The sequence below is a fragment of the Tachyglossus aculeatus genome, chromosome 12 (genome assembly GCF_015852505.1).
Source record: "Tachyglossus aculeatus isolate mTacAcu1 chromosome 12, mTacAcu1.pri, whole genome shotgun sequence".
Classification (NCBI taxonomy): Eukaryota; Metazoa; Chordata; class Mammalia; order Monotremata; family Tachyglossidae; genus Tachyglossus; species Tachyglossus aculeatus.
Window position 1 is genome coordinate 19,469,515 of NC_052077.1, and position 25,525 is coordinate 19,495,039.

At 42.4% G+C, this 25,525-nt stretch overlaps 1 protein-coding gene across 2 annotated transcripts; it reads left to right on the top strand.

Moving 5' to 3' along the window:
• Positions 1–3,754: 3,754 nt before the first annotated feature.
• On the top strand, positions 3,755–25,124 carry TMEM184C (transmembrane protein 184C). 2 transcript variants are annotated; one of them, XM_038755229.1, is made up of 10 exons: positions 3,755–3,941; positions 13,117–13,247; positions 13,341–13,377; positions 14,904–15,109; positions 18,900–18,974; positions 19,875–19,968; positions 20,851–20,963; positions 22,656–22,755; positions 23,950–24,121; positions 24,326–25,124. In XM_038755229.1, the coding sequence occupies exons 1-10, from the start codon at positions 3,825–3,827 to the stop codon at positions 24,628–24,630; spliced, it is 1,350 nt and encodes a 449-aa protein (XP_038611157.1). In that variant the 5' UTR covers positions 3,755–3,824; the 3' UTR covers positions 24,631–25,124. The 2 variants fall into 2 exon arrangements, with proteins under 2 accessions (XP_038611157.1, XP_038611158.1); XM_038755230.1 differs by having other exon boundaries at positions 23,950–24,108.
• The last annotated feature ends 401 nt before the right edge of the window (positions 25,125–25,525 follow it).

The following is a 25,525-nucleotide window of genomic DNA, read 5'->3' on the forward strand; positions in this document are numbered from 1 at the left end:
ATCCTCCCCAGCGCTTAGAACAGTGCTTGGCACGGAGTAAGCGCTTAATAAATGCCGTCATGAATAAATACGATGGAATGATGCTGTGAGTCTCATTATATGGGGGGATTATATGACCAAGGCTGAGGGGGGAACCTTCCTTCCCGACCAGCCCCACTGAGCTCCGGAAAGCTGGGGGCCACAGCACCTGTTCAGCCCGGGGGGTGTGTGATATGTGACTGTCATTCATTTCATCGTATTATTTATTGAGCGCTTACTGTGTGCAGAGCACTGTACTAAGCGCTTGGGAAGTCCAAGTTGGCAACATCTCGAGACGGTCCCTACCCAACAGCGGGCTCACAGTCTAGAAGGGGGAGATGGACAACAAAACAAAACATATAAACCAAATAAAATAAATAGAATAGATATGTACAAGTAAAATAAATAAATAAATAAATAGAGTAATAAATATGTACAAACATATATACATATATACAGGTGCTGTGGGGAGGGAAAGGAGGTAAGGCGGGGGCGGGGGTATAGGGAGGAGGGGGACTGTAAGCCCACTGTTGGGTAGGGACTGTCTCTATATGTTGCCAACTTGTACTTCCCAAGCGCTTAGTACAGTGCTCTGCACACAGTAAGCGCTCAATAAATACAATTGATTGATTGATTGATTGGGGAGGACTGTCCCCCCTTCTAGACTGTGAGCCCGCTGTTGGGTAGGGACTGTCTCTATATGTTGCCAACTTGTACTTCCCAAGCGCTTAGTCCAGTGCTCTGCACACAGTAAGCGCTCAATAAATACGATTGATGATGATGATGATATGTTGCCAACTTGGACTTCCCAAGCGCTTAGTCCAGTGCTCTGCACACAGTAAGCGCTCAATAAATACGATTGAATGAACGAATGCCCCAGTAAGCGCTCAATACGATTGAATGAATGAATGAATGCCCCCAGTAAGCACTCAATAAATACGACTGAATGAACGAATGCCTCCAGTAAGCGCTCAATAAATACGATTGAATGAATGAATGAAGGCCCCCAGTAAGCGCTCAATAAATATGACTGAATGAATGCCCCCAGTAAGCGCTCAATAAATACGACTGAATGAATGAAAGCCCCCAGTAAGCGCTCAATAAATACGACTGAATGAACGAATGCCCCCAGTAAGCGCTCAATAAACATGATTGCATGAACGAATGAAGGCCCCCAGTAAGCGCTCAATAAATACGACTGAATGAACAAATGCCCCCAGTAAGCGCTCAATAAACACGATAGCATGAACGAATGAAGGCCCCCAGTAAGCGCTCAATAAATACGACTGAATGAACGAATGCCCCCAGTAAGCGCTCAATCAATACGATTGAATGAACGAATGCCCCCAGTAAGCGCTCAATAAATACGATATGTTGCCAATTTGTACTTCCCAAGCGCTTAGTACAGTGCTCTGCACATAGTAAGCGCTCAATAAATACGATTGATGATGATGATTGAATGAACGAATGCCCCCAGTAAGCGCTCAATAAATACGATTGAATGAATGAATGAAGGCCCCCAGTAAGCGCTCAATAAATACGATTGAATGAATGAATGAAGGCCCCCAGTCAGCGCTCAATAAATACGATTGAATGAATGAATGAATGCCCCAGTAAGCGCTCAATCAATACGATTGAATGAATGAATGAAGGCCCCCAGTAAGCGCTCAATCAATACGATTGAATGAACGAATGAATGCCCCCAGTAAGCGCTCAATAAATACGATTGAATGAATGAATGCCCCCAGTAAGCGCTCAATAAATACGATTGAATGAACGAATGCCCCCAGTAAGCGCTCAATAAATACGATTGAATGAACGAATGCCCCCAGTAAGCGCTCAATAAATACGACTGAATGAACGAATGCCCCCAGTAAGCGCTCAATAAATACGGTTGAATGAACGAATGCCCCCAGTAAGCGCTCAATAAATACGATTGAATGAACGAATTTCCCCAGTAAGCGCTCAATAAATACGATTGAATGAACGAATGCCCCCAGTAAGCGCTCAATAAATACGGTTGAATGAACGAATGCCCCCAGTAAGCGCTCAATAAATACGATTGAATGAACGAATTTCCCCAGTAAGCGCTCAATAAATACGATTGAATGAACGAATGCCCCCAGTAAGCGCTCAATAAATATGATTGAATGAACGAATTTCCCCCGTAAGTGCTCAATAAATACGATTGAATGAACGAATGCCCCCAGTAAGCGCTCAATAAATACGACTGAATGAATGAATGAAGGCCCCCAGTAAGCGCTCAATCAATACGATTGAATGAATGAATGAAGGCCCCCAGTAAGCGCTCAATAAATACGATTGAATGAATGAACGAATGCCCCCAATAAGGGCTTAATAAATACTATTGAATGAATGAATGCCCCCAATAAGCGCTCAGTAAATACGACTGAATGAACGAATGCCCCCAGTAAGCACTCAATAAATACGATTGAATGAATGAATGAAGGCCCCCAGTAAGCGCTCAATCAATATGATTGAATGAACGAATGCCCCCCAGTAAGTGCTCAATAAATACGATTGAATGAATGAAGGCCCCCAGTAAGTGCTCAATAAATACGATTGAATGAATGAATTTCCCCAGTAAGTGCTCAATAAATACGATTGAATGAATGAAGGCCCCCAGTAAGCGCTCAATAAATACGATTGAATGAATGAATTTCCCCAGTAAGTGCTCAATAAATACGATTGAATGAATGAAGGCCCCCAGTAAGCGCTCAATAAATACGATTGAATGAATGAATGCCCCAGTAAGCGCTCAATCAATACGATTGAATGAACGAATGCCCCCAGTAAGTGCTCAATCAATCAATCAATCAATCGTATTTATTGAGCGCTTACTATGTGCAGAGCACTGTACTAAGCGCTCAATAAATACGATTGAATGAATGAACGAATGCCCCCAGTAAGGGCTCAATAAATACGACTGAATGAACGAATGCCCCCAATAAGCGCTCAGTAAATACGACTGAATGAACGAATGCCCCCAGTAAGCGCTCAATAAATACGATTGAATGAATGAATGAATGAAGGCCCCCAGTAAGCGCTCAATCAATACGATTGAATGAACGAATGCCCCCCAGTAAGCGCTCAATAAATACGATTGAATGAATGAATGAAGGCCCCCAGTAAGTGCTCAATAAATAGGATTGAATGAACGAATGCCCCCAGTAAGCACTCAATAAATACGATTGAATGAATGAACGAATGCCCCAGTAAGTGCTCAATAATCACGATTGAAGGAATGAATGAAGGCCCCCAGTAAGCGCTCAATAAATATGATTGAATGAATGAATGCCCCCAGTAAGCGCTCAATAAATACGATTGAATGAACGAATGAAGGCCCCCAGTAATCGCTCAATCAATACGATTGAATGAATGAATGAATGCCCCCAGTAAGCGCTCAATCAATACGATCGAATAAACGAATGAGGGCCCCCAGTTAAGCGCTCAATCGATACGATCGAATGAAGGGATGAATGAATGAAAAAAAGCAGGTGGGCCAGGGAGGCTTGAGTGGCGTCGGAGCGAGCGAATCAGGGGCGGCGGCGGCGGCCCAAGCGGGCGGAGGGGGCGGGGCCTCTCGGCGGCGGCGGCCAATCAGCGCGCGGAGGCGGGCGGAAGCGGAAGTGGGGGCGTGCGCTTTTTGTCGCTCCGGCCGGAGTCAGGAGTTTCCCGGCTGGTGCTGGCCGGCCGGGAGGATGAAGGGAGGAGGAGGAGGAAGAAGAAGAAGAGGAAGGGTCTGAGGGAGGTCCCGGGGTCCGTCCCCCCCGTCTCCCCTCAGGATGCCCTGCACCTGCAGCAATTGGAGGCGCTGGATCCGTCCCCTGGTGGTGCTGCTCTACCTGCTGGTCCTCCTCGTCGCCGTGCCCCTCTGCGGATGGGAGCTGCAGAAGCTGGAGGTGAGACCCCCTCACCCCCACCCCCCCGACACACACACACAAGGCACCCGCATCATCATCATCATCATAATGGCAGTTATTATTTTGTTGGTATGTTTGGTTCTGTTCTCTGTCTCCCCCTTTTAGACTGTGACTCCACTGTTGGGTAGGGACTGTCTCTATGTGATGCCAATTTGTACTTCCCAAGCGCTTAGTACAGTGCTCTGCACATAGTAAGCGCTCAATAAATACGATTGATTGATTGATTGATTGATTACTATGTGCAAAGCACTGCTCTAAGCGCTGGGGAAGTTGCAAGGTGATCAGGGTGTCCCACAGTCTTATGATGATAATAATAATGGTCATCATAGTGATCATCATCATAAGGGCATTTATTAAGCGCTTATTAGGTGCAAAGCACTGCTCTAAGCGCTGGGGAGGTTGCAAGGTGATCAGGGTGTCCTACAGTCCTTTAATGATAATAGTAATGGTCATCATAATGATCATCATCATCATAAGGGCATTTATTAAGCGCTTATTAGGTGCAAAGCACTGCTCTAAGCGCCGGGGAGGTTGCAAGGTGATCAGGTTGTCCCACAGTCTTATGATAATAATAATGATCATCATCATCATCATAGTGATGGCATTTATTAAGCGCTTACTAGGTGCAAAGCACTGCTCTAAGCGCTGGGGAGGTTGCAAGGTGATCAGGGTGTCCCACAGTCTTATGATGATAATAGTAATGGTCATCATAGTGATCATCATCATCATAAGGGCATTTATTAAGCGCTTATTAGGTGCAAAGCACTGCTCTAAGCGCTGGGGAGGTTGCAAGGTGGTCGAGTTGTCCCACAGTCTTATGATGATAATAGTAATGGTCATCATAGTGATCATCGTCATCATCATAGGGGCATTTATTAAACGCTCATTAGGTGCAAAGCACTTCTCCACGCGCTGGGGAGGTTGCAAGGTGATGAGGTTGGCCCACAGTCTTATGATGATAATAATGGTCATCATAGTGATCATCATCATCATAAGGGCATTTATTAAGCGCTTATTAGGTGCAAAGCACTGCTCTAAGCGCTGGGGAGGTTGCAAGGTGATCAGGGTGTCCCACAGTCTTATCATGATAATAGTAATGGTCATCATAGTGATCATCATCATCATAGGGGCATTTATTAAGCGCTTATTAGGTGCAAAGCACTGCTCTAAGCGCTGGGGAGGTTGCAAGGTGATCAGGGTGTCCCACAGTCTTATCATGATAATGGTAATGGTCATCATAGTGATCATCATCATCGTAAGGGCATTTATTAAGCGCTTATTAGTTGCAAAGCACTGCTCTAAGCGCTGGGGAGGTTGCAAGGTGATCAGGGTGTCCCACAGTCTTATAATGATAATAATAATGGTCATCATAGTGATCATCGTCATCATAAGGGCATTTATTAAGCGCTTACTAGGTGCAAAGCACTGCTCTAAGTGCTGGGGAGGTTGCAAGGTGATCAGGGTGTCCCACAGTCTTATCATGATAATAGTAATGGTCATCATAGTGATCATCATCATCGTAAGGGCATTTATTAAGCGCTTATTAGTTGCAAAGCACTGCTCTAAGCGCTGGGGAGGTTGCAAGGTGATCAGGGTGTCCCACAGTCTTATAATGATAATAATAATGGTCATCATAGTGATCATCGTCATCATAAGGGCATTTATTAAGCGCTTACTAGGTGCAAAGCACTGCTTTAAGCGCTGGGGAGGTTGCAAGGTGATCAGGGTGTCCTACAGTCTTATAATAATAATAGTAATGGTCATCATAATGATGATCATCATCATAAGGGCATTTATTAAGCGCTTATTAGGTGCAAAGCACTGCTCTAAGTGCTGGGGAGGTTGCAAGGTGATCGGGTTATCCCACAGTCTTATAATGATAATAGTAATGGTCATCATAGTGATCATCATCATCATCATAGGGGCATTTATTAAGTGCTTATTAGGTGCAAAGCACTGCTCTAAGCGCTGGGGAGGTTGCAAGGTGATCAGGGTGTCCCACAGTCTTATCATGATAATAGTAATGGTCATCATAGTGATCATCATCATCATAGGGGCATTTATTAAGCGCTTATTAGGTGCAAAGCACTGCTCTAAGCGCTGGGGAGGTTGCAAGGTGATCAGGGTGTCCCACAGTCTTATCATGATAATAGTAATGGTCATCATAGTGATCATCATCATCGTAAGGGCATTTATTAAGCGCTTATTAGTTGCAAAGCACTGCTCTAAGCGCTGGGGTGGTTGCAAGGTGATCAGGTTGTCCCACAGTCTTATCATGATAATAGTAATGGTCATCATAGTGATCATCATCATCATAAGGGCATTTATTAAGCGCTTATTAGGTGCAAAGCACTGCTCTAAGCGCTGGGGAGGTTGCAAGGTGATGAGGTTGTCCGACAGTCTTATGATAATAATAATGGTCATCATAGTGATCATCATCATCATAAGGGCATTTATTAAGCGCTTATTAGGTGCAAAGCACTGCTCTAAGCGCTGGGGAGGTTGCAAGGTGATCAGGGTGTCCCACAGTCTTATAATGATAATAATAATGGTCATCATAGTGATCATCGTCATCATCATAGGGGCATTTATTGAGCGCTTATTAGGTGCAAAGCACTGCTCTAAGCGCTGGGGAGGTTGCAAGGTGATCAGAGTGTCCCACAGTCTTATGATGATAATAATAATGGTCATCATAGTGATCATCATCATCATCATCATAGGGGCATTTATTGAGCGCTTATTAGGTGCAAAGCACTGCTCTAAGCTCCGGGGAGGTTGCAAGGTGATCGGGTTGTCCCACAGTCTTATGATGATAATAATAATGGTCATCATAGTGATCATCGTCATCATCATAGGGGCATTTATTGAGCGCTTATTAGGTGCAAAGCACTGCTCTAAGTGGCGGGGAGGTTGCAAGGTGATCGGGTTGTCCCACAGTCTTATGATGATAATAATAATGGTCATCATAGTGATCATCATCATCATAAGGGCATTTATTAAGCGCTTATTAGGTGCAAAGCACTGCTCTAAGCGCTGGGGAGGTTGCAAGGTGATCAGGGTGTCCCACAGTCTTATAATGATAATAATAATGGTCATCATAGTGATCATCGTCATCATCATAGGGGCATTTATTGAGCGCTTATTAGGTGCAAAGCACTGCTCTAAGCGCTGGGGAGGTTGCAAGGTGATCAGAGTGTCCCACAGTCTTATGATGATAATAATAATGGTCATCATAGTGATCATCATCATCATCATCATAGGGGCATTTATTGAGCGCTTATTAGGTGCAAAGCACTGCTCTAAGCTCCGGGGAGGTTGCAAGGTGATCGGGTTGTCCCACAGTCTTATGATGATAATAATAATGGTCATCATAGTGATCATCGTCATCATCATAGGGGCATTTATTGAGCGCTTATTAGGTGCAAAGCACTGCTCTAAGTGGCGGGGAGGTTGCAAGGTGATCGGGTTGTCCCACAGTCTTATGATGATAATAATAATGGTCATCATAGTGATCATCATCATCATAAGGGCATTTATTAAGCGCTTATTAGGTGCAAAGCACTGCTCTAAGCGCTGGGGAGGTTGCAAGGTGATCGAATTGTCCCACAGTCTTATGATGATAATAATAATGGTCATCATAGTGATCATCATCATCATCATAAGGGCATTTATTAAGCGCTTATTAGGTGCAAAGCACTGCTCTAAGCGCTGGGGAGGTTGCAAGGTGATCAGGGTGTCCCACAGTCTTATCATGATAATAGTAATGGTCATCATAGTGATCATCATCATCGTAAGGGCATTTATTAAGCGCTTATTAGGTGCAAAGCACTGCTCTAAGCGCTGGGGAGGTTGCAAGGTGATCGAGTTGTCCCACAGTCTTATGATGATAATAATAATGGTCATCATAGTGATCATCATCATCATCATAAGGGCATTTATTAAGCGCTTATTAGGTGCAAAGCACTGCTCTAAGCGCCGGGGAGGTTGCAAGGTGATCGGGTTGTCCCACAGTCTTATGATGATAATAATAATGGTCATCATAGTGATCATCGTCATCATCATAGGGGCATTTATTGAGCGCTTATTAGGTGCAAAGCACTGCTCTAAGCGGCGGGGAGGTTGCAAGGTGATCGGGTTGTCCCACAGTCTTATGATGATAATAATAATGGTCATCATAGTGATCATCATCATCATAAGGGCATTTATTAAGCGCTTATTAGGTGCAAAGCACTGCTCTAAGCGCTGGGGAGGTTGCAAGGTGATCGAGTTGTCCCACAGTCTTATGATGATAATAATAATGGTCATCATAGTGATCATCATCATCATCATAAGGGCATTTATTAAGCGCTCACTAGGTGCAAAGCACTGCTCTAAGCACTGGGGAGGTTGCAAGGTGATCAGGGTGTCCCACAGTCTTATGATGATAATAATAATGGTCATCATAGTGATCGTCATCATCATAAGGGCATTTATTAAGCGCTCACTAGGTGCAAAGCACTGCTCTAAGCGCTGGGGAGGTTGCAAGGTGATCAGGGTGTCCCACAGTCTTATGATGATAATAATGGTCATCATCATCATCATCATAGTGGTGGCATGTATTAAGCGCTTGCTATGTGCAAAGCGCTGGGGAGGTTACAAAGTGATCAGGTTGTCCTGCAGTCTTATAATAATAGTAATGATGGTCATCATAATGATCATCATAATAATGGCATTTATTAAGCGCTTACTAGGTGTAAAGCACTGCTGTAAGCGCTTGGGAGGTTACAAGGTGGTCAAGTTGTCCCACAGTCTTAAAATGATAATAATAATGGTCATCATAATCATCATCATCATCATAATGGCATTTATTAAGCGCTTACTATGTGCAAAGCGCTGGGGAGGTTACAAAGTGATCAGGTTGTCCCACAGTCTTGTAATAATAATAATGGTCATCATCATGCATTTATTAACCGCTTGCTATGTGCAAAGCACTGTTCTAAGCGCTGGGGAGGTTACAAAGTGATCAGGTTGTCCCACAGTCTTATAATAATAATAATAATGGTCATCATCATCATCATAATGATGGCATTTGTTAAGCGCTTGCTATGTGCAAAGCACTGCTCTAAGCACTGGGGAGGTTACAAAGTGAGCAGGTTGTCCCACAGTCTTATAATAATAATAATAATAATGATGGTCATCATCATCATCATCATAATAATGATGGCATTTATTAAGCGCTTGCCATGTGCAAAGCACTGCTCTAAGTGCTGGGGAGGTTACAAGGTGATCAGGTTGTCCCACAGTCTTATAATGATAATAATAATGGTCATCATAGTGATCATCGTCATCATAATGGCATTTATTAAGCGCTTACTAGGTGCAAAGCACTGCTCTAAGTGCTGGGGAGGTTGCAAAGTGATCAGGTTGTCCCACAGTCTTATAATAATAATGGTCATCGTAATGATCATCATCATTATCATAATGGCATCTATTAAGCACTTACTATGTGCAGAGCGCTGGGGAGGTTACAAAGTGATCAGGTTGTCCCACAGTCTTATAATAATAATAATAATGGTCATCATCATAATGGCATTTATTAAGCTTTGGGCAAGTCACTTCACTTCTCTGGGCCTCAGTTACCGCATCGGTAAAATGGGGATTAAGACTGTGAGCCCCCCCCATGGGACAACCGGATCACCTTGTAACCTCCCCAGCGCTTAGTACAGTGCTTTGCACATAATAAGCACTTAATAAATGCCATTATTATTATTATTATTATTGTTATTATTATTATTATTATTATTATTATGTCTGGGTAATGGTGCAAAATAATGGTGAAGCAGCATGGCCTGGGCCTGGGTGTCAAAAGGGCCTGAGTTCTAATCCGAGCCCTACCACTTGTCTGCTTTGTCACCTTCAGCAAGTCATTTCAGTATTTGTGCCTCAGTTTCCTCCTCTGTAAAATGGGGATTAAGACTTTGACCCCATCTCCCCCCTATGAGACAGAGACTGTGTCCTACCTGGTTATCTTATCTCTACCCCAGTGCTCAGTAAAGTGTCTGTCACATAGTAAGCACTTAACAGAGGCTGCAATTATTATTGTTATTGCTCTTACTATTCTCGGTGCCTCAGTTACCTGTAAAATGAAGATTGTCTGAGAGCCCTACGTGGGACCTGGACTGAGTCAAACCTGTTTAGCTTGTATTGACCCCAGTGCTTAGTACCGTGCCTGACACATAGGAAGCGCTTAATAAATACCATTAAAAAATGGCAAAGTCATTAGTGGTGCTATAAAATATTTTGGACCATACTGCTCCACTTGAAATTTCTTTCACCGCTAAGAGTTTAAAGTTAAAACATGCCGTGAAAGACAAACACTTGCCCCTTGCCGCCTTTCCTCCCTCACTGCCTCCTTCCCCACTGCCTTCAAACATACCGACGTATTCCCTCTCCTTAAAAACAAAAAAACAAAAAACAATCCTCCTCCCTTGATTCCACGCCTCCCTCCAGGTATCAGCCCTTTCCCTTCTCCAGTTCCTCTCCTTGCTCTCCTTCAATTTTCACTCCGACCCACTTGAACTTGGCTTCCTCCCCCTGAACTCCATGGGAATGGCCCTCTCTAAGGTCACCGCTGATCTCCTCCTTATGAAATCCAACCGTTTCTATTCCATCCTAATCATCATCATCAATCGTATTTATTGAGCGCTTACTGTGTGCAGAGCACTGTACGAGGCGCTTGGGAAGTACAAATGGGCAACATATAGAGACAGTCCCCACCCAGCAGTGGGCTCACAGTCTAAAGGGGGAGACAGACAACAAAACCAAACATACTAACAAAATAAAATAAATAGAATAGATATGTACAAGCAAAACAGAGTAATAAATATGTACAAATATTTACAATATTACAACAAATATGTCCTAATCCTCCATGCTTACTTCCAGTGCTCTGCACACAGTAAGCGCTCAATAAATATGATTGAATGAATACCTGTATATATGTATATATGTTTGTACGTATTTATTACTCTATTTTATTTGTACGTATTTATTCTATTTATTTTATTTTGTTAATATGTTTCGTTTTGTTGTCTGTCTCCCCCTTCTAGACTGTGAGCCCGCTGTTGGGTAGGGACCGTCTCTCTATGTTGCCAACTTGGACTTCCCAAGCGCTTAGTCCAGTGCTCTGCACACAGTATGCGCTCAATAAATACGATTGAATGAATACCTGTATATATTTGTATATATGTTTGTACATATTTATGACTCTATTTTATTTGTGCATATTTATTCTATTTATTTTATTTTGTTAATATGTTTTGTCTTCTCTGTCTCCCCCTTCTAGACTGTGAGCCCGCTGTTGGGTAGGGACCGTCTCTAGATGCTGCCAACTTGGACTTCCCAAGCGCTCAGTACAGTGCTCTGCACACAGGAAGCGCTCAATAAATATGATTGAATGAATACCTGTGTATATGTATCTATGTTTATATGTATTTATTACTCTATTTTATTTGTACATATTTATTCTATTGATTTTATTTTGTTAATATGTTTGGTTCTGTTGTCTGTCTCCCCCTTCTCGACTGTGAGCCCACTGTTGGGTAGGGACCGTCTCTAGATGCTGCCAACTTGGACATCCCAAGCGCTTAGTCCAGTGCTCTGCACACAGTAAGCGCTCCATAAATACGATGAAATGAAATGAAACTAGGGACTCCCTTTGCTTCTGGAAACTCTCTAACCTTGGCTTCGCTGAGACCCTCTTCTTGTCCTCCTCTCTCTCTGGCTGCGCTTTCACAGTCTCTTTCATAGGCTCTTCATCCCCCCTCCCACCCTCTAACTTGGGGGGGGGGGGGGGTCCCTCAAGGCTCAGTTCAAGGTCTCCTTCGATTCTCCATCTACACCCACTCCATAAAAGAACTCATTCGCTCCCCACAGCTTCAAATACCATCTCTGTGTGGATGATTCCTGAATCTACCCCCCCATCTTACCTCCTTCCCTTCCCCACAGCCCCTGTATATATGTTTGTACATATTTATTACTCTGTTTATTTATTTTACTTGTACATATCTATTCTATTTATTTTATTTTGTTAGTATGTTTGGTTTTGTTCTCTGTCTCCCTCTGCACACAGTAAGCGCTCAATAAATACGATTGACTGATTTATTGATCTACCTCTCCATCCCGGACCTCTCTCCTCTGCGGCCTCTCATTTCCTCCTCCCTATAGGATCTCTATACTCAGCCACCTCGTGCTTAAAACATGTCTCTCATCTTCTTCGCTGTGAACTCCTTGCCCATGTCCTCCCTCTGACCAGGAACTCTCTCCTCCTTCATATGTGACAGACCACCCCTCTCCCTCCCCACCTTCAAGGCCCTATTAAAATCCCATCTCTTCCAAGAGCCTTCCCCAGCTAAATCCTTATTCCCCTACAGATACTTGGATTTGTACCTTTGGGCACATACTATTTGCCCCACAGCACTTATTTACATTCATTCACGTAGAACAGTGCTTTGCACATAGTAAGCGCTTAATAAATACCATCATCATCATTCATTCAATCGTATTTATTGAGCGCTTACTGTGTGCAGAGCACTGTACTCAGCGCTTAGGAAGTACAAGTAGGCAACATATAGAGACAGTCCCTACCCAGCAACGGGCTCACAGTCTCCTATCCATTTCCACTATCTATAATTTATTTCAATGTCTGTATCCCCCTTTAGACTGTATTTATTTATTTTACTTGTACATACCTATTCTATTTATTTTATTAATATGTTTGGTTTTGTTCTCTGTCTCCCCCTTCTAGACTGTGAGCCCACTGTTGGGTAGGGACTGTCTCTCTATGTTGCCACCTTGTACTTCCCAAGCGCTTAGTACAGTGCTCTGCACACAGTAAGCGCTCAATAAATACAATTGATTGATTGATTGATTAAGCTCCTTGAAGGCAGAGATCATGACTACCCATCGCTAGTATTTTTTGAGTGTTTATCTTGTGCTGAGGACTGTACTGTGTCTACCAACTCGATATTGTATTGTACTCTCCCAAGCGCTTATAACAGTACCCTGCTCACAGTAAGTGCTCAATAAATACTTTTGATTGACTAATGTTTTGAATTTGGTGGTCTGATTGGTATTGGAATAGTATTTGCACTAAGTTGCTCCTTTACATTTTAAGGTTGGAGTGCACACCAAGGCATGGTTTATTGCCGGGATCTTTTTGCTGATGACAGTACCAATATCTCTCTGGGGGATATTACAACACTTAGTGCATTATACACAACCTGAGCTACAAAAACCAATAATAAGGTAATGCCCCTTTGGTTATATCCAGTAATTTCCTGATGGTTTTTCCCAAGCGTGGGAAGCAATGTTCTAACGGATACTCCGCTTTCCCAATAGGATACTGTGGATGGTGCCGATATACAGTTTAGATAGCGTAAGTAAATCTCCTTCTTATATTTGTTTGTCTAATAATTTGTGTATTAATCCTAACTGCTTAGGTTGCTCCAGGGTGATCTAAATCTCAATACATAATATACTCTGGTTGATTTTTCCCAAGCGCTTAGTACAGTGCTCTGCACACAGTAAGCGCTCAATAAATACGATTTAACGATTGAATGAATGGATTTAGCACTGAGCCAAGGTTAGTCCATGTGTTAGTATCCCAGTGTTTTGCATTGCATTGATATTGATTATAGATATGGCATGGTTTTCATGAAAATTAACCACGGACCAAATTGTAACTGTAGTGAAATTAACCCCAAAATGCTAGTTAAAATTCATGACTTTATTGAGATGTCCTTTGATTGCAGTAAACAAGATAAGTGGTATGGTAAAATTTTTCCAAGATGCAACTAATTATTTTCCTTTATAATAGAAAAAGAATTATTACTAATTCAGGTCAGAAAGCTTATGCCTGCAGCTTTATATAGTTAACTGGAATGATATTCTCTATTAGCTGGATTCTTTGAGCCTTTGTTCTTCCATTTAAAAAAAGTTTCACATTCTGACCATTCTGCTCTAACTCCCTTTCTCCCCCAATCCCTCAGTACTGCGAAGTCAAGATAGTCCAAGATAGACCAAATAACAAATTAACCAGAAATTTAATATTGGGAAAGTTTCATGACCTCTTTTTAGGGTCTGAGAGAATGTTTGATGTACTACCATGGATGTATTTAATCTTAAATATTACTCAAGATATAATGGAAGATAACAGGTGGAAAATAAAATACAATTGAAATTACAATATTGATTAGACTATCAATGAAAGCAATCATTTGAACAACATATACAGGACTGAAAATTGATGTTTTAAGCCCTTCTAAACCCATTGAATATACTGGGGTACAGTAGGGTTTTAAAGACGACGGAATTTTAAAATTCCTCCACTGATTTGAGGCCCAGGCAAAAATTCTACTTTCAAGGCATGCAGGCCTATAAAGTTGAATTCCATGGATCAAACCCAGGGAAAACAGCATCAGCCTGTTGGTTAATCTGTGTTGGGTGTAAATGAGGGGAAATTGAAATTTAACTGTGGATGAATTCACTTGCGGTAGCTGGGATGTTTTTAAAAAGTTTAAAGGATGGGCGGAAAAAACAGAGCTGACTCAAATCTCGGGCATATATATATTCATTTTTGTCATGCTTCTTTCTGTTCCCTAAATTTCATAGCACAGTGAGGACTGAAATAGTATTTTTTTTTAATGCCAAGAAGCGTACTAATAAAAACAAAATGCCGTATTTTTCTCTCTTTGTCCCCATCCGTTCATTACAACCGGTCAGTTTATCTATTGTTCTGATTTCTGTGCTTCACCTTTGTGAATTTTTACGCAGCAATGTTCAGTTCATCTTTGGGTATTTTAAGACAATTTGTATAATAATGTGGTCAGTATGTGACTGGGCAAGACACAACTGAGCAGGCTTGTTGGCTGCAGTAACTTTGATATTTATCTTTCATTGTAGTGGGTAGCTCTGAAATATCCCAGCATTGCAATATATGTGGATACTTGCAGAGAGTGCTATGAAGCCTACGTCATATACAATTTTATGGTATTCCTTTCCAATTATTTAACAAACCGGTATCCAAATCTGGTATTAATCATCGAGGCCAAAGATCAGCAGCGACATTTACCTCCATTTTGCTGTTGTCCATCATGGGCTATGGGAGAGTAAGTATGTTCATTCTTACTGTTTAATGCCAAGTGCTTGCATAAAAGGCAGAGCGTTACAAAACCAATCTAAAAAGTGATCTAACCAGTTAAAATTAAATTGCATGTCATGTAAAAATTGTTTTGCTAGTCACCACAAAAATTGACAGGTGATCTTTGTATTTATATCCTTTTATTCCAGCTAATGTGTTTGCATAGTCGTCTTAATCCTTATAGTGAATGATACCGAGGGCTCAAATAATATTCACATTTTACAGATAGGAGGGTGGAGGCAGGAAGTTAAAAAGCTAAATTTCCTGAAGCATCAGTTATACAGATACCAGTCAGTAGTGTTCATAAGAATAATAATAATTGTTGTATTAAGCATTTACAGTATGCCAAGCACTGTACTAATCACTAGAGTTAGGTACAAGGTAATCAGATCGGATACAGTTCCTGTTCCATGTGGATAAGTCTGTTTTGTGCGGGGAAATCAGTGGTTGAGAAATAGTCAGAAGGTCATGGGTTCTAATCATGACCACGTGTCTGCTGTATGACTTTGGACAAGTTGTTTCACTTTTCTGTGCCACAGTTGCCTCATAGAATGGAGATTGAGGCTGTGAGCCCCAACATGGGACAGGTACTGTGTCCAGCGTGATGTGCTTGTATCCATCCCAGTACTTAGTGCAGCGTTTGGCACATAGTAAGCACTTAAATTATATTATTATCATTATTATTATTACAAAGGAAGTAAAATGTGAAGCCTTCCTTTTGTGAGGCTCGCAATCCAGTAGGGGAGATAACAGATATCGATTGGCTACGGTGCCGTAAAAGACCTTTTCAAATTTCTGTTTTTCCGTTTCAGTGAAATCGATAGTTGAAGCCTTACTTAAGAATCTTTTAGAGATGTGTGAGCTATTTCTACATGCCGTTTCTACTATGTGATCATTAAAACCTAGAGACAGCCTTGCAAGAGTTAAACTCTCCCTATTGTGCTTAAAACTTTGGGGCCCCATCCCAGATGTACTTGATTATAGTCTCCATAATGGTGCATTGTTATCCTCTTTTCAGTATCAACGGTAGTAATATAGGGGAAACCTTGAGACAACATGTAGACTCTGAATTGGAAACATCATTACAGCAAGACAAAAATATTGAATATTATAATATATGAATATTAATATTCAATATTAAGACAATATTGAAACTTCTTGGCCTTGAGAAGCTGGTGGTTTCAAGCATTGTTAGAACTGTAGACACTTAAGTTTTTGTATGTAAAAGAGAGAGATTATTCTCCTAGAGTCATGTGGAGATCGATTACAGTGAGAATTGTATTTTACCAGTATGGCCACTTGTTCTAGTGAAAAGCAGAGTAGTGTAGCGGATTGAGCACGGGCTTGGGAATCAGAGGTCATGGGTTCGAATCCCAGCTCCGCCACTTGCCATCTGTGTGGCTTTGGGCAAGTCACTTCACTTCTCTGTGCCTCAGTTACCTCATCTGTAAAATGGGGTTGAAGACTGTGAGCCCCACGTGGGACAACCTGATTACCCCACCGCTTGGAACAGTGCTTGGCACATAGTAAGTAGTAAGCACTTAGCAAATGCCATTATTAGTCTTCATTCATTCAGTCGTATTTATTGAGCGCTTACTGTTCAGAGCACTGTACTAAGCACTTGGGAAGTATTATTATTATTTGTAATGATGTGCTACACATTAGCCAGCTAATGTAAAGTGGGTTTTATACCTTTCTGTCAGCATTCAACAAACAACACTAAATATTTTTGTAACTAGAGTTTCACCAGGCTACATACCCACCTGCCAGGATCTCCGTCTAAAGGGAGGAAGCACTGCCGACAATGTCTGTCTGAAATCCTTCTGTAGTGTCTTAGCACTGAGTTCAGGCTCCCTCCACTTGGACAGACCGCAGAAATATTTCTACTGGCATCCTTCAGGAGTGACTCTGAGCCATTAGAGTCTGATTTAATTTCTCTGTGCCTGTTACCTCATCTGTAAAATGGGAATCAAGAGTGTGAGCATGGTGAGTGCGTGGACAACCTGATTTGCTTGCAGCCACCGCAGCGTTTAGAACAACGGCCAGCACAAACACATACCACAATTATTATTATTAACATTATTATTAGTGTAAAAGCTCATAGTACAGTGCTCTGCACACAGTAAACACTCAGTAAAGACCATTGATTAAGTGTATTTGTCTTGCTTCTGGATTGGCACCCATACATTTTCCTTACTCTTCCGGTTCTGCCGTTCACAATTTGTTAAAAATTCGGGATCTCGTGACCCTGCACAGTCGTCAGTCACTTCCAGGGATTACTGGCAGTCCCAGTGCCCCATACTCTTTCCCCCGTCCCTCCTCCCTAACCGCCCCCCAGCCATTATCCGAGCAGGATGATAAAGTTGGAGAGTGGAAAAAATCCCAAAATATTGTCCGTTAGGTAGACGAGCTGATGCCAGATTTCCTTTGGAATGGGAGGCAAGTGGTAACGTGTCTCCAGAAATGGTAATCTGCTCTGCATTCCCTTGATAATTTTTAGTTTGGTGCCTGACAGATTTTAGCTTGGGAAGATTCATACCAAAAAAAAAATGGATGGAAAATTATCTTTCTAAAACTATGCCCGGCCTGCACGGGACCTGTGCTCTTGTGATATGAACTCACTGCAGAATTTGTCCCCGAAATGTGTGCCTAATTATTCCAGTAGCTCACCCTGAAAGAAGCCAGCAAAAAACCTTGGCATGTATTGGAATTTTTTAGGGCTGAAAGCTAAAGGTTCAGCTGGCTCTTATCATTTGCGGAGAGATGTAGTCATCTCTTCGAGTTCCGACTCCGCCACGTGTCCGCCGTGTGACCTTGGGCAAATCACTTAACTTCTCGGAGCCTCAGTTCCCTCGTCCGTAAAATGGGGATTAAGACTGGGTGATCAGCAACTTGATCACCTTGTCTCCCTCCCCAGCGCTTAGAACAGTGCTCTGCATATAGTAAGCGCTTAACAAATGCCATTATTATTATTATTATTATCTTTTTACTGTGCCTGCGTTTGTCGTGGTACTTTGGGCTGCTACTTGGCACATTTCCCTCTGATCTTCCTGAGTGAAAGAGCTCCAGTTGGTCTCCCTGGATCTGGTGGGGTCCTTCCCTCTTACCTGCCGGGCACCGTTAGGAGTTAACAATTTCCCACTTAGGCTTTCTCCCCGCTCCCTTTGGTTTCCCTCTCCCATCTTGTCTTCGTTCACTAGTGTTACCCCTCAACCTCCCCCCAAACAATCACTCTTAAATAATAATGATGGCATTTGTTAAGCGCTTACTATGTGCAAAGCACTGTTCTAAGCGCTGGGGGGATACAAGATGACCAAGTTGTCCCACGTAGGGCTCACAGTCTTAATCCCCGTTTTACAGATGAGGTAACTGAGGCTCAGAGAAGTTAAGTGACTTGCCCAAGGTCACACAGCGGACATGTGGCAGAGCCGGGTTTTGAACCCATGACCTCCGACTCCAAAGCCCGGGCTTTTTCCACTGAGCCACGCTGCTTCTCTAAAATGTAGTAAGCAGTTGTTAAGCCAACTGGAATACTCCAACATGGAGACCAGGTTTGGCACAGTGTCTTTTTTTTTTTTCTTCGTACGTTTATACAGATTTGATGGTTTTAATGCAATTTAAAGAATGATAATAACTGGCAAAAACATGACCCCATCGAGTATTCGGAGATTCACTTTTAATAATAATTAGGAAACTCGAGAAATGTGTGCAGATGAATTATCAGTAATTAAAAGCCAACATCTTTGCATCTTTTGCAGAGTATTACTGTTTAGGTGCAAACTAGGTGTTCTGCAGTACACGGTTGTCAGGCCGTTCACCACTATTATTGCTCTGTAAGTATGCTAACTTGGGTTCCTTATATTCATTTTATTTCGGTTGGAACGCTTTAAGGCATTGCCACGTTTCTGTTTCTCGGGTCTGGCAAGAGCATAATCTCAGTCCCATTGTCTAAATTTTTATTTTATTATTAAAGCCATTAAAAATTTTTATTTTATTATTAAAAATAATAAATTATTTTTTAGTATTATTAAATACTAAAAGATTCGTTTCACGCTAGGTAGTGTTCCCCCATCACGGTCAGTCGAATAGAAGACGTAACCAACACACTGTGGGATCTTGCCTGCTTCCATGCTCACCAAATTGGTGCCAATCCCTTCCTTGGCATGGCTCCGTCCTCCAGATTCCAGGACTCCTTTGGTCTCAACTTTTCCCTCCTTGACGGCCTTTTGCATTTTTATTGTGCCCTGGGTTTGGAAGTCATAAAAGCATATATAACATATATAACAGAATGCATGAGCTTGGAATTCCTCTTATTAATTTACATTAACTAGACTTCCACATTTTTTAACGAATTGGTTTCTACAACATTAGGGCTTTTTTGACATTTAGGTTGTCATGTCTAGCGCTTTTTTCATAAATCACAGACAAAACTTTCCCTCTTCAAGTAACCTGCTAAAATACAAATCATTTACCATTATCGATGTGTGTATATTTTTATTTTACAGGCTGTGTTTGTATAAATAATATTTTCTCCGTAATAAGCGTTTTTAATTTTGATGCTTACAGTTTGAGTCAGTTATGAAAGGCCAAATTCAGAATCTGTGCAGAGCCTCATAAACGGTTCAGTATTTGCTTAAACTGAATTTAACGGGAAGTAGGTTAGTTGCGAAGCCATTTCTATGTTAAGGTGCATTTTGTGCTGATTTGCCGCAACTTTTTTTTTAACCCTCTAGTATCTGTGAGCTGGTTGGTGTATACGACGAAGGAAACTTTAGCTTTAAAAATGCTTGGACTTACTTGGTTATATTCAACAATGTGTCACAGCTGGTAAGTCAAATAATTATTTTTTTTGTGGAATGGTAATGCTAGCTTTAAAAATGTGTTCTGATCCAAGATCCTAAATTTTTTCTTGTTGATGAAGACTTCTGATTGGAAATAAAGGTTCTACTATAGCTTTTAAGCTCAAGAGATTGACTTTTAAAGTGTTTACTGGTTGGGGAATCTCGGTTATCCTCCTTTTGATGGTACTATCAATCAATCAATCAATCAATCATATTTATTGAGCGCTTACTGTGTGCAGAGCACTGTACTAAGCGCTTGGGAAGTACAAGTTGGCAACATATAGAGACAGTCCTTACCCAACAGTGGGCTCACAGTCTAGAAGGGGTAGACAGAGAACAAAACCAAACATATTAACAAAATAAAATAAATAAAATAAATAGAATAGATACTACCCTTCCCAGTGCCAATTCAGCAGGTCTGAGTCCAAGAAGAGCCATATTCGGCTTGTGAGCCATAGATTCTGATCCCCAAACTGGAGTTTTCTCACTCAATGAGAGATCATAGGTGGTCTTCCCTTATATTTTGTGGGCTGTCTAGGATACTGTCCTTCAAGTTGAAATATTAAAACTTAGTGCTCATGAAAACCTTAAGATGTGGCTCACTTCTGTGAAGAATGTACAATCGAATATTGTTGTAAATCAGAATTAGAGTATTGAAGTGGTCGAGGCAACCCTGGAAAAGTTTTGCCAAAATATCTGTATTGGCTAGTGCCGTTCCACAATATCGTAGCTCAAGTGTACAGCTGAAGATGTTCCCTATTAACCCAAATTCGTCATGTGGGGTATTAAACTTATTGAGTCGATGATAAAGTTTAGGAAAACGCGTGTGATGGTTTGCGCAGGTTTAAAATGTTCTTTTTTTCCCTAGTTTGCCATGTATTGCTTAGTGTTGTTCTATAAAGTTCTGAGGGAAGAACTGAACCCGATCCAACCTGTTGGCAAGTTTCTTTGTGTCAAGATGGTCGTCTTTGTTTCCTTTTGGTAAGTTGTACTTTTCTTGCAAAACCCTGTCACAAGCAGCTTCCATCTAAAGTTGAAATACTGAGCTTCGAAAGCTAAGAAACTACTTCTGCAGTTGGCCCTCCACTCGCTTTCTGGTTGTATAAACTGCCCGCCCCTGCTGTGTCCACAAATATTTGTCGTTCGTGGTGATCTGGTCAGTAGCGGGCCCATTAAGGGAATATCGGGAAAACAAGCGGAGGGAGAAAATACTTTTTAGAAATTATTAGCCCTGTGCTGCAATCTGACGCACTTTAGTGAGGGTTACCAGTAACGATAACACAAATTAGTCTTATCTGGGAAATAAAGCTCCTGAAAATGTATTTCCTGGAACAGTCCCTGGTGAAATAGGGTTATGGAGTCACTTGGCAGGCTGTTCTCCCTCCAACTTAGGTTGTGAGCCCAGTGGGACTGGGTCCAATCTGATTGAACCCGGCGTTTAGAACAGTGCTTGACAAATATCTCCTCACCGTACCTCGTTCTCGCCTGTCCCGCCATCGACCCCCGGCCCACGTCATCCCCCGGGCCTGGAATGCCCTCCCTCTGCCCATCCGCCAAGCTAGCTCTCTTCCTCCCTTCAAGGCCCTACTGAGAGCTCACCTCCTCCAGGAGGCCTTCCCAGACTGAGCCCCTTCCTTCCTCTCCCCCTCTCCATCCCCCCCTTCTTACCTCCTTCCCTTCCCCACAGCACCTGTATATATGTTTGTACATATTTATTACTCTATTTTACTTGTACATATCTATTCTATTTATTTGATTTTGTTAGTATGTTTGGTTTTGTTCTCTGTCTCCCCCTTTTAGACTGTGAGCCCACTGTTGGGTAGGGACTGTCTCTATATGTTGCCAATTTGTACTTCCCAAGCGCTTAGTACGGTGCTCTGCACATAGTAAGCGCTCAATAAATACGATTGATGATGATGATGATGATGAAATAGTATGTGCTTAACAGCATAATGATGGTGACAATTATTTGATTAAATGGTCTGCTATGTCGGTGAGGTACTAGCGAGTCCAAGCTGGACCGCTCCGTATTTTCAGCAAATCCGGGGCTGGCGTGGGCACCTGGACAGGAAACAGCTGGCTCCGTGGGGTACGTGAGGGCTGCAGGGACAGGAAGCCGTATCACCCCTTCCATCGTCAGTCGTATTTATTGAGCGCTTACTATGTGCAGAGCACTGTACTAAGCGCTTGGGAAGTACAAATTGGCAACATATAGAGACAGTCCCTACCCAACAGTGGGCTCACAGTCTAAAAGGTGAGCCCTTCCACCCCATACCTATCGAGGAGGATTCTTTCGTGAACCCAAGGGCATTAAAAAAAATAAAAAATTGAAAGCCTCTCAGCTCAGTGGTGGAAGCACCAATAGTTCACGTAGATTGAATTCAAACTAAGAGGGGACTTCAACCTATTACGCTTTGTAAAATTTAAAATTTTACAGAAAGTAATTTACTTTAAAGTGCAGTTGGACAGACAAAGACCTGAAGTAATGTAGAAAGTTCTGGCTTCAGAAGCTACTCAGAAATGGCCCAGAATGACGACAGGGATCCTGGGTGGTGTTTGCTTCAAGATGGATTCCAAGCACTAGAAGTGACATTGCCGAGCTATATCCGCTGCGGTTCCAAGGATATTCCTGTTGGACTTTTGTTACCTTTTCCTAACATGTTGTTTTTGTAGGCAAGCAGTACTTATCGCCTTACTGGTTAAAGTTGGCATTATTTCTGAAAAAAGGACGTGGGATTGGCAGACTGTGGAAGCAGTAGCCACAGGCCTACAGGTAAACTGAACTGGTTTTTACAGTCGTAGACTGATTGTGGAGAGATCTTGGGACAGACGGTACATTTTGGCCTTTAGAGAACGGACTCCATATTGCTGGAAGCTTGACACACTCCATTCTTCTGTAATGTGGGGGTTACCTTCTTGATGACCCCAAGTAAGGAAAAACTCATGTTGTAATTGTAGTGTGCACATCTTGCCCATGCCACACCAATGCACATCTGCTTTATAGGAAAAATGCTCCCTAATGTCCTAGTAAGTTGCAATCCAAAAATATATCGTGAAAATGCATAATGTGAGAACTGAGGGTGTGGCTAATTCTCTTGCATGCTTTAAATTGATTCATTTCTGAAAAACACTAGAGAGAAGTGAATTGCCTCAGAGCAACACTCCTTGGGATTGATTCTTCTAGATTTGGAGAGAATTTAGGGATCTGCAGTTGTATAAGGAACAGATAACTATGCTGTAGCTAGCTATACCTCTGCCCATATGGTTCTGGGACAAGGAATATACTCTCCTTTTAAAATAGTGCTAAGTTCACTTAGTTGAGGTTTGATGAAGAAGCGTGTCAGAGAATGAGCTTTCAGCATTGAGTAAATCGAAGTCCAGATTCACAGAAACCTTTCAAATGGCAATTTTGAAACCTTAATCCGAGAGTTTAGACACTTTAGGATGCCGCAACGAACCCTCCTCTGGATAGTATTGCTGCCGAGAACTCCGAGTCGAGACCTTCCTTCCCTCTCCATACCCAAACCCCTGGGGAGAGACCAAAAGTCAATTTGCCTTCCCAGGACCTTTCTTGATGGCCAGAAAGGGTCCAAGGCTAGAGCCCCCTTGGGCCAGAGGGGCCGGAGGCCATTAGTTTACTGATGTAACCCAAAATTAATATTTGCCAGAAAGTTCTGATCGCCTCCGTCTTCCTGGAAAGGATGTCCAGTGTCAGCCAAAGGAAAGGTTTTCGAGGGATGGGCTTTCCCTACTGTTGCATAGAGGTGTTGGGGAGGGGAGGAGACAGTGCAAGGCATTTTTAAGGTTAATTTTCCAGCTTTGTGTATTTAAACCTCGTAGAAAATTCCTTGAAAGAGAGGTGGTAATGAAATCAGGGCGATGGAATTCAAATTACAGATCCACTTTTCCTGCACATGCAGCCAGGTCTAGTCAATATGTGATCAATATCCGCACTCTTGTATTGCAGGATTTTATCATCTGTATTGAGATGTTCTTGGCAGCAATTGCTCATCACTACAGTTTTTCTTACAAACCTTACGTACAAGAAGCAGAGGAGGGATCCTGCTTTGATTCCTTTCTTGCCATGTGGGACATTTCGGATATTAGGGCAGATATATCTGAACAAGTAAGGAATGTTGGTAAGTTTGACCCGTGCACTTGTGCGCTTTGAAGTTACTGCGGATGAAAAGTTCCTTTTGTGTCATTGATTACCTTAGTGCCCCTGCGACAAAACAAAAAGATGCCTTAATTTATTCCACTTTCATCATCAATCGTATTTATTGAGCGCTTACTGTGTGCAGAGCACTCTACTAAGGGCTTAATGTTTCATGTTTTTAATAAAGGAAGGACGGTATTGGGCCGGCCCAGGAAGATGTTCTTTGCGGAGGACCACGAGCAAAATGAACACACGAGTTTATTATCGTCTTCCACTCAAGATCCGATATCTGAAGCTTCTTCCATGCCACCTTCACCCATGGGGCACTATCAAGGGTTTGGGCACACCGTGACTCCTCAGACTACCCCCACTGCTGCTGGGATGCCCGCTGGGATTTATAGCAGCGCTGCAGAAGAAAGCGGGGAGTCTTTTGTCCCCGAGCCCCTCTCCCCCGAGGACCTTTCAGATACACGGAAACCTGTGGTGTCGTGAATGGGGGTGTACATTCCTGCCAGGTTCTTATCTTACCTTTGGGATGAACGATCACGGATCTCTTGCCTAGGACACAAATCATGAAATGGAAAATTTCAGCACAAAGATGGTAGGTAAAAGCCGGGGGTCACCCAGCTGACGTCAAAAGTGACGCAGGAGCCTTTGGTGCAACGCGAATGATTGATCTCTGTTTCCCGTCGTTTGATTTCTTAATGCCAGATCATGCGCTTATACCCCACTGGGAGAAAATAACTGGAACTGTGTTACACTGAAATTAAACTTTATATAGTGCATAGACTTCGAAATCCACCTGCTCTCTACTAGTGTTGCATGGAATATAGCACTGCTGCATTAACAGAGTACAGTGGAAAAGCAGATTAGCTATTACAGCGTTTATTCCTCTCTAAAATCAGTGGTTTCCCGTGGATGAACTTAAACTTACTAATATTCCACCGGATGGGTGCGTTTCAATAAACAAGAAGGAATTTAGCCGGTCTCAGTGTTTGCAGCTTTGTGTGCCTCTGCCTTGCAAGCTCTTTAAATTGGAGTACGTGCTCATTAACCATCCTTGAAAAGGGCTGGAGAGGATTCAAGGACACTGTAGGTTCAGGTATAAAGAAGAGCCTGGAAGAAGAGTTAGGGCAAAGATTAACGCCCTGTAGGTTTTCGAGACCATCAGAGGGTAAGCTTCTAGAAGCCAGCTGTGGGTGTTTATTTCTGTTGTGCGCTTTAAAACTGCTCATCACCCAGTAAGCGTTCAATAAATGCTGATCAGCAAAGCAAAGGCTCCTCCTCATCACGGTGCCACATTCCTCACCTCCACAACTGCTAGCCCATAACTGTGGTAAGATAAAGAGAGTGAACTGGGTTGACAGCCTTAAGTGTTTGAGCTCTC

Bases quoted from the DNA above. Each gene is read 5' to 3' on its own strand.
- TMEM184C (XM_038755229.1), top strand. From the start codon at position 3,825: ATGCCCTGCACCTGCAGCAATTGGAGGCGCTGGATCCGTCCCCTGGTG. The intron at 18,975-19,874 runs GTAAGTATGCTA...TTAACCCTCTAG, and splicing joins TTCACCACTATTATTGCTCT to TATCTGTGAGCTGGTTGGTG. The intron at 24,122-24,325 runs GTAAGTTTGACC...TTTTTAATAAAG, and splicing joins TGAACAAGTAAGGAATGTTG to GAAGGACGGTATTGGGCCGG.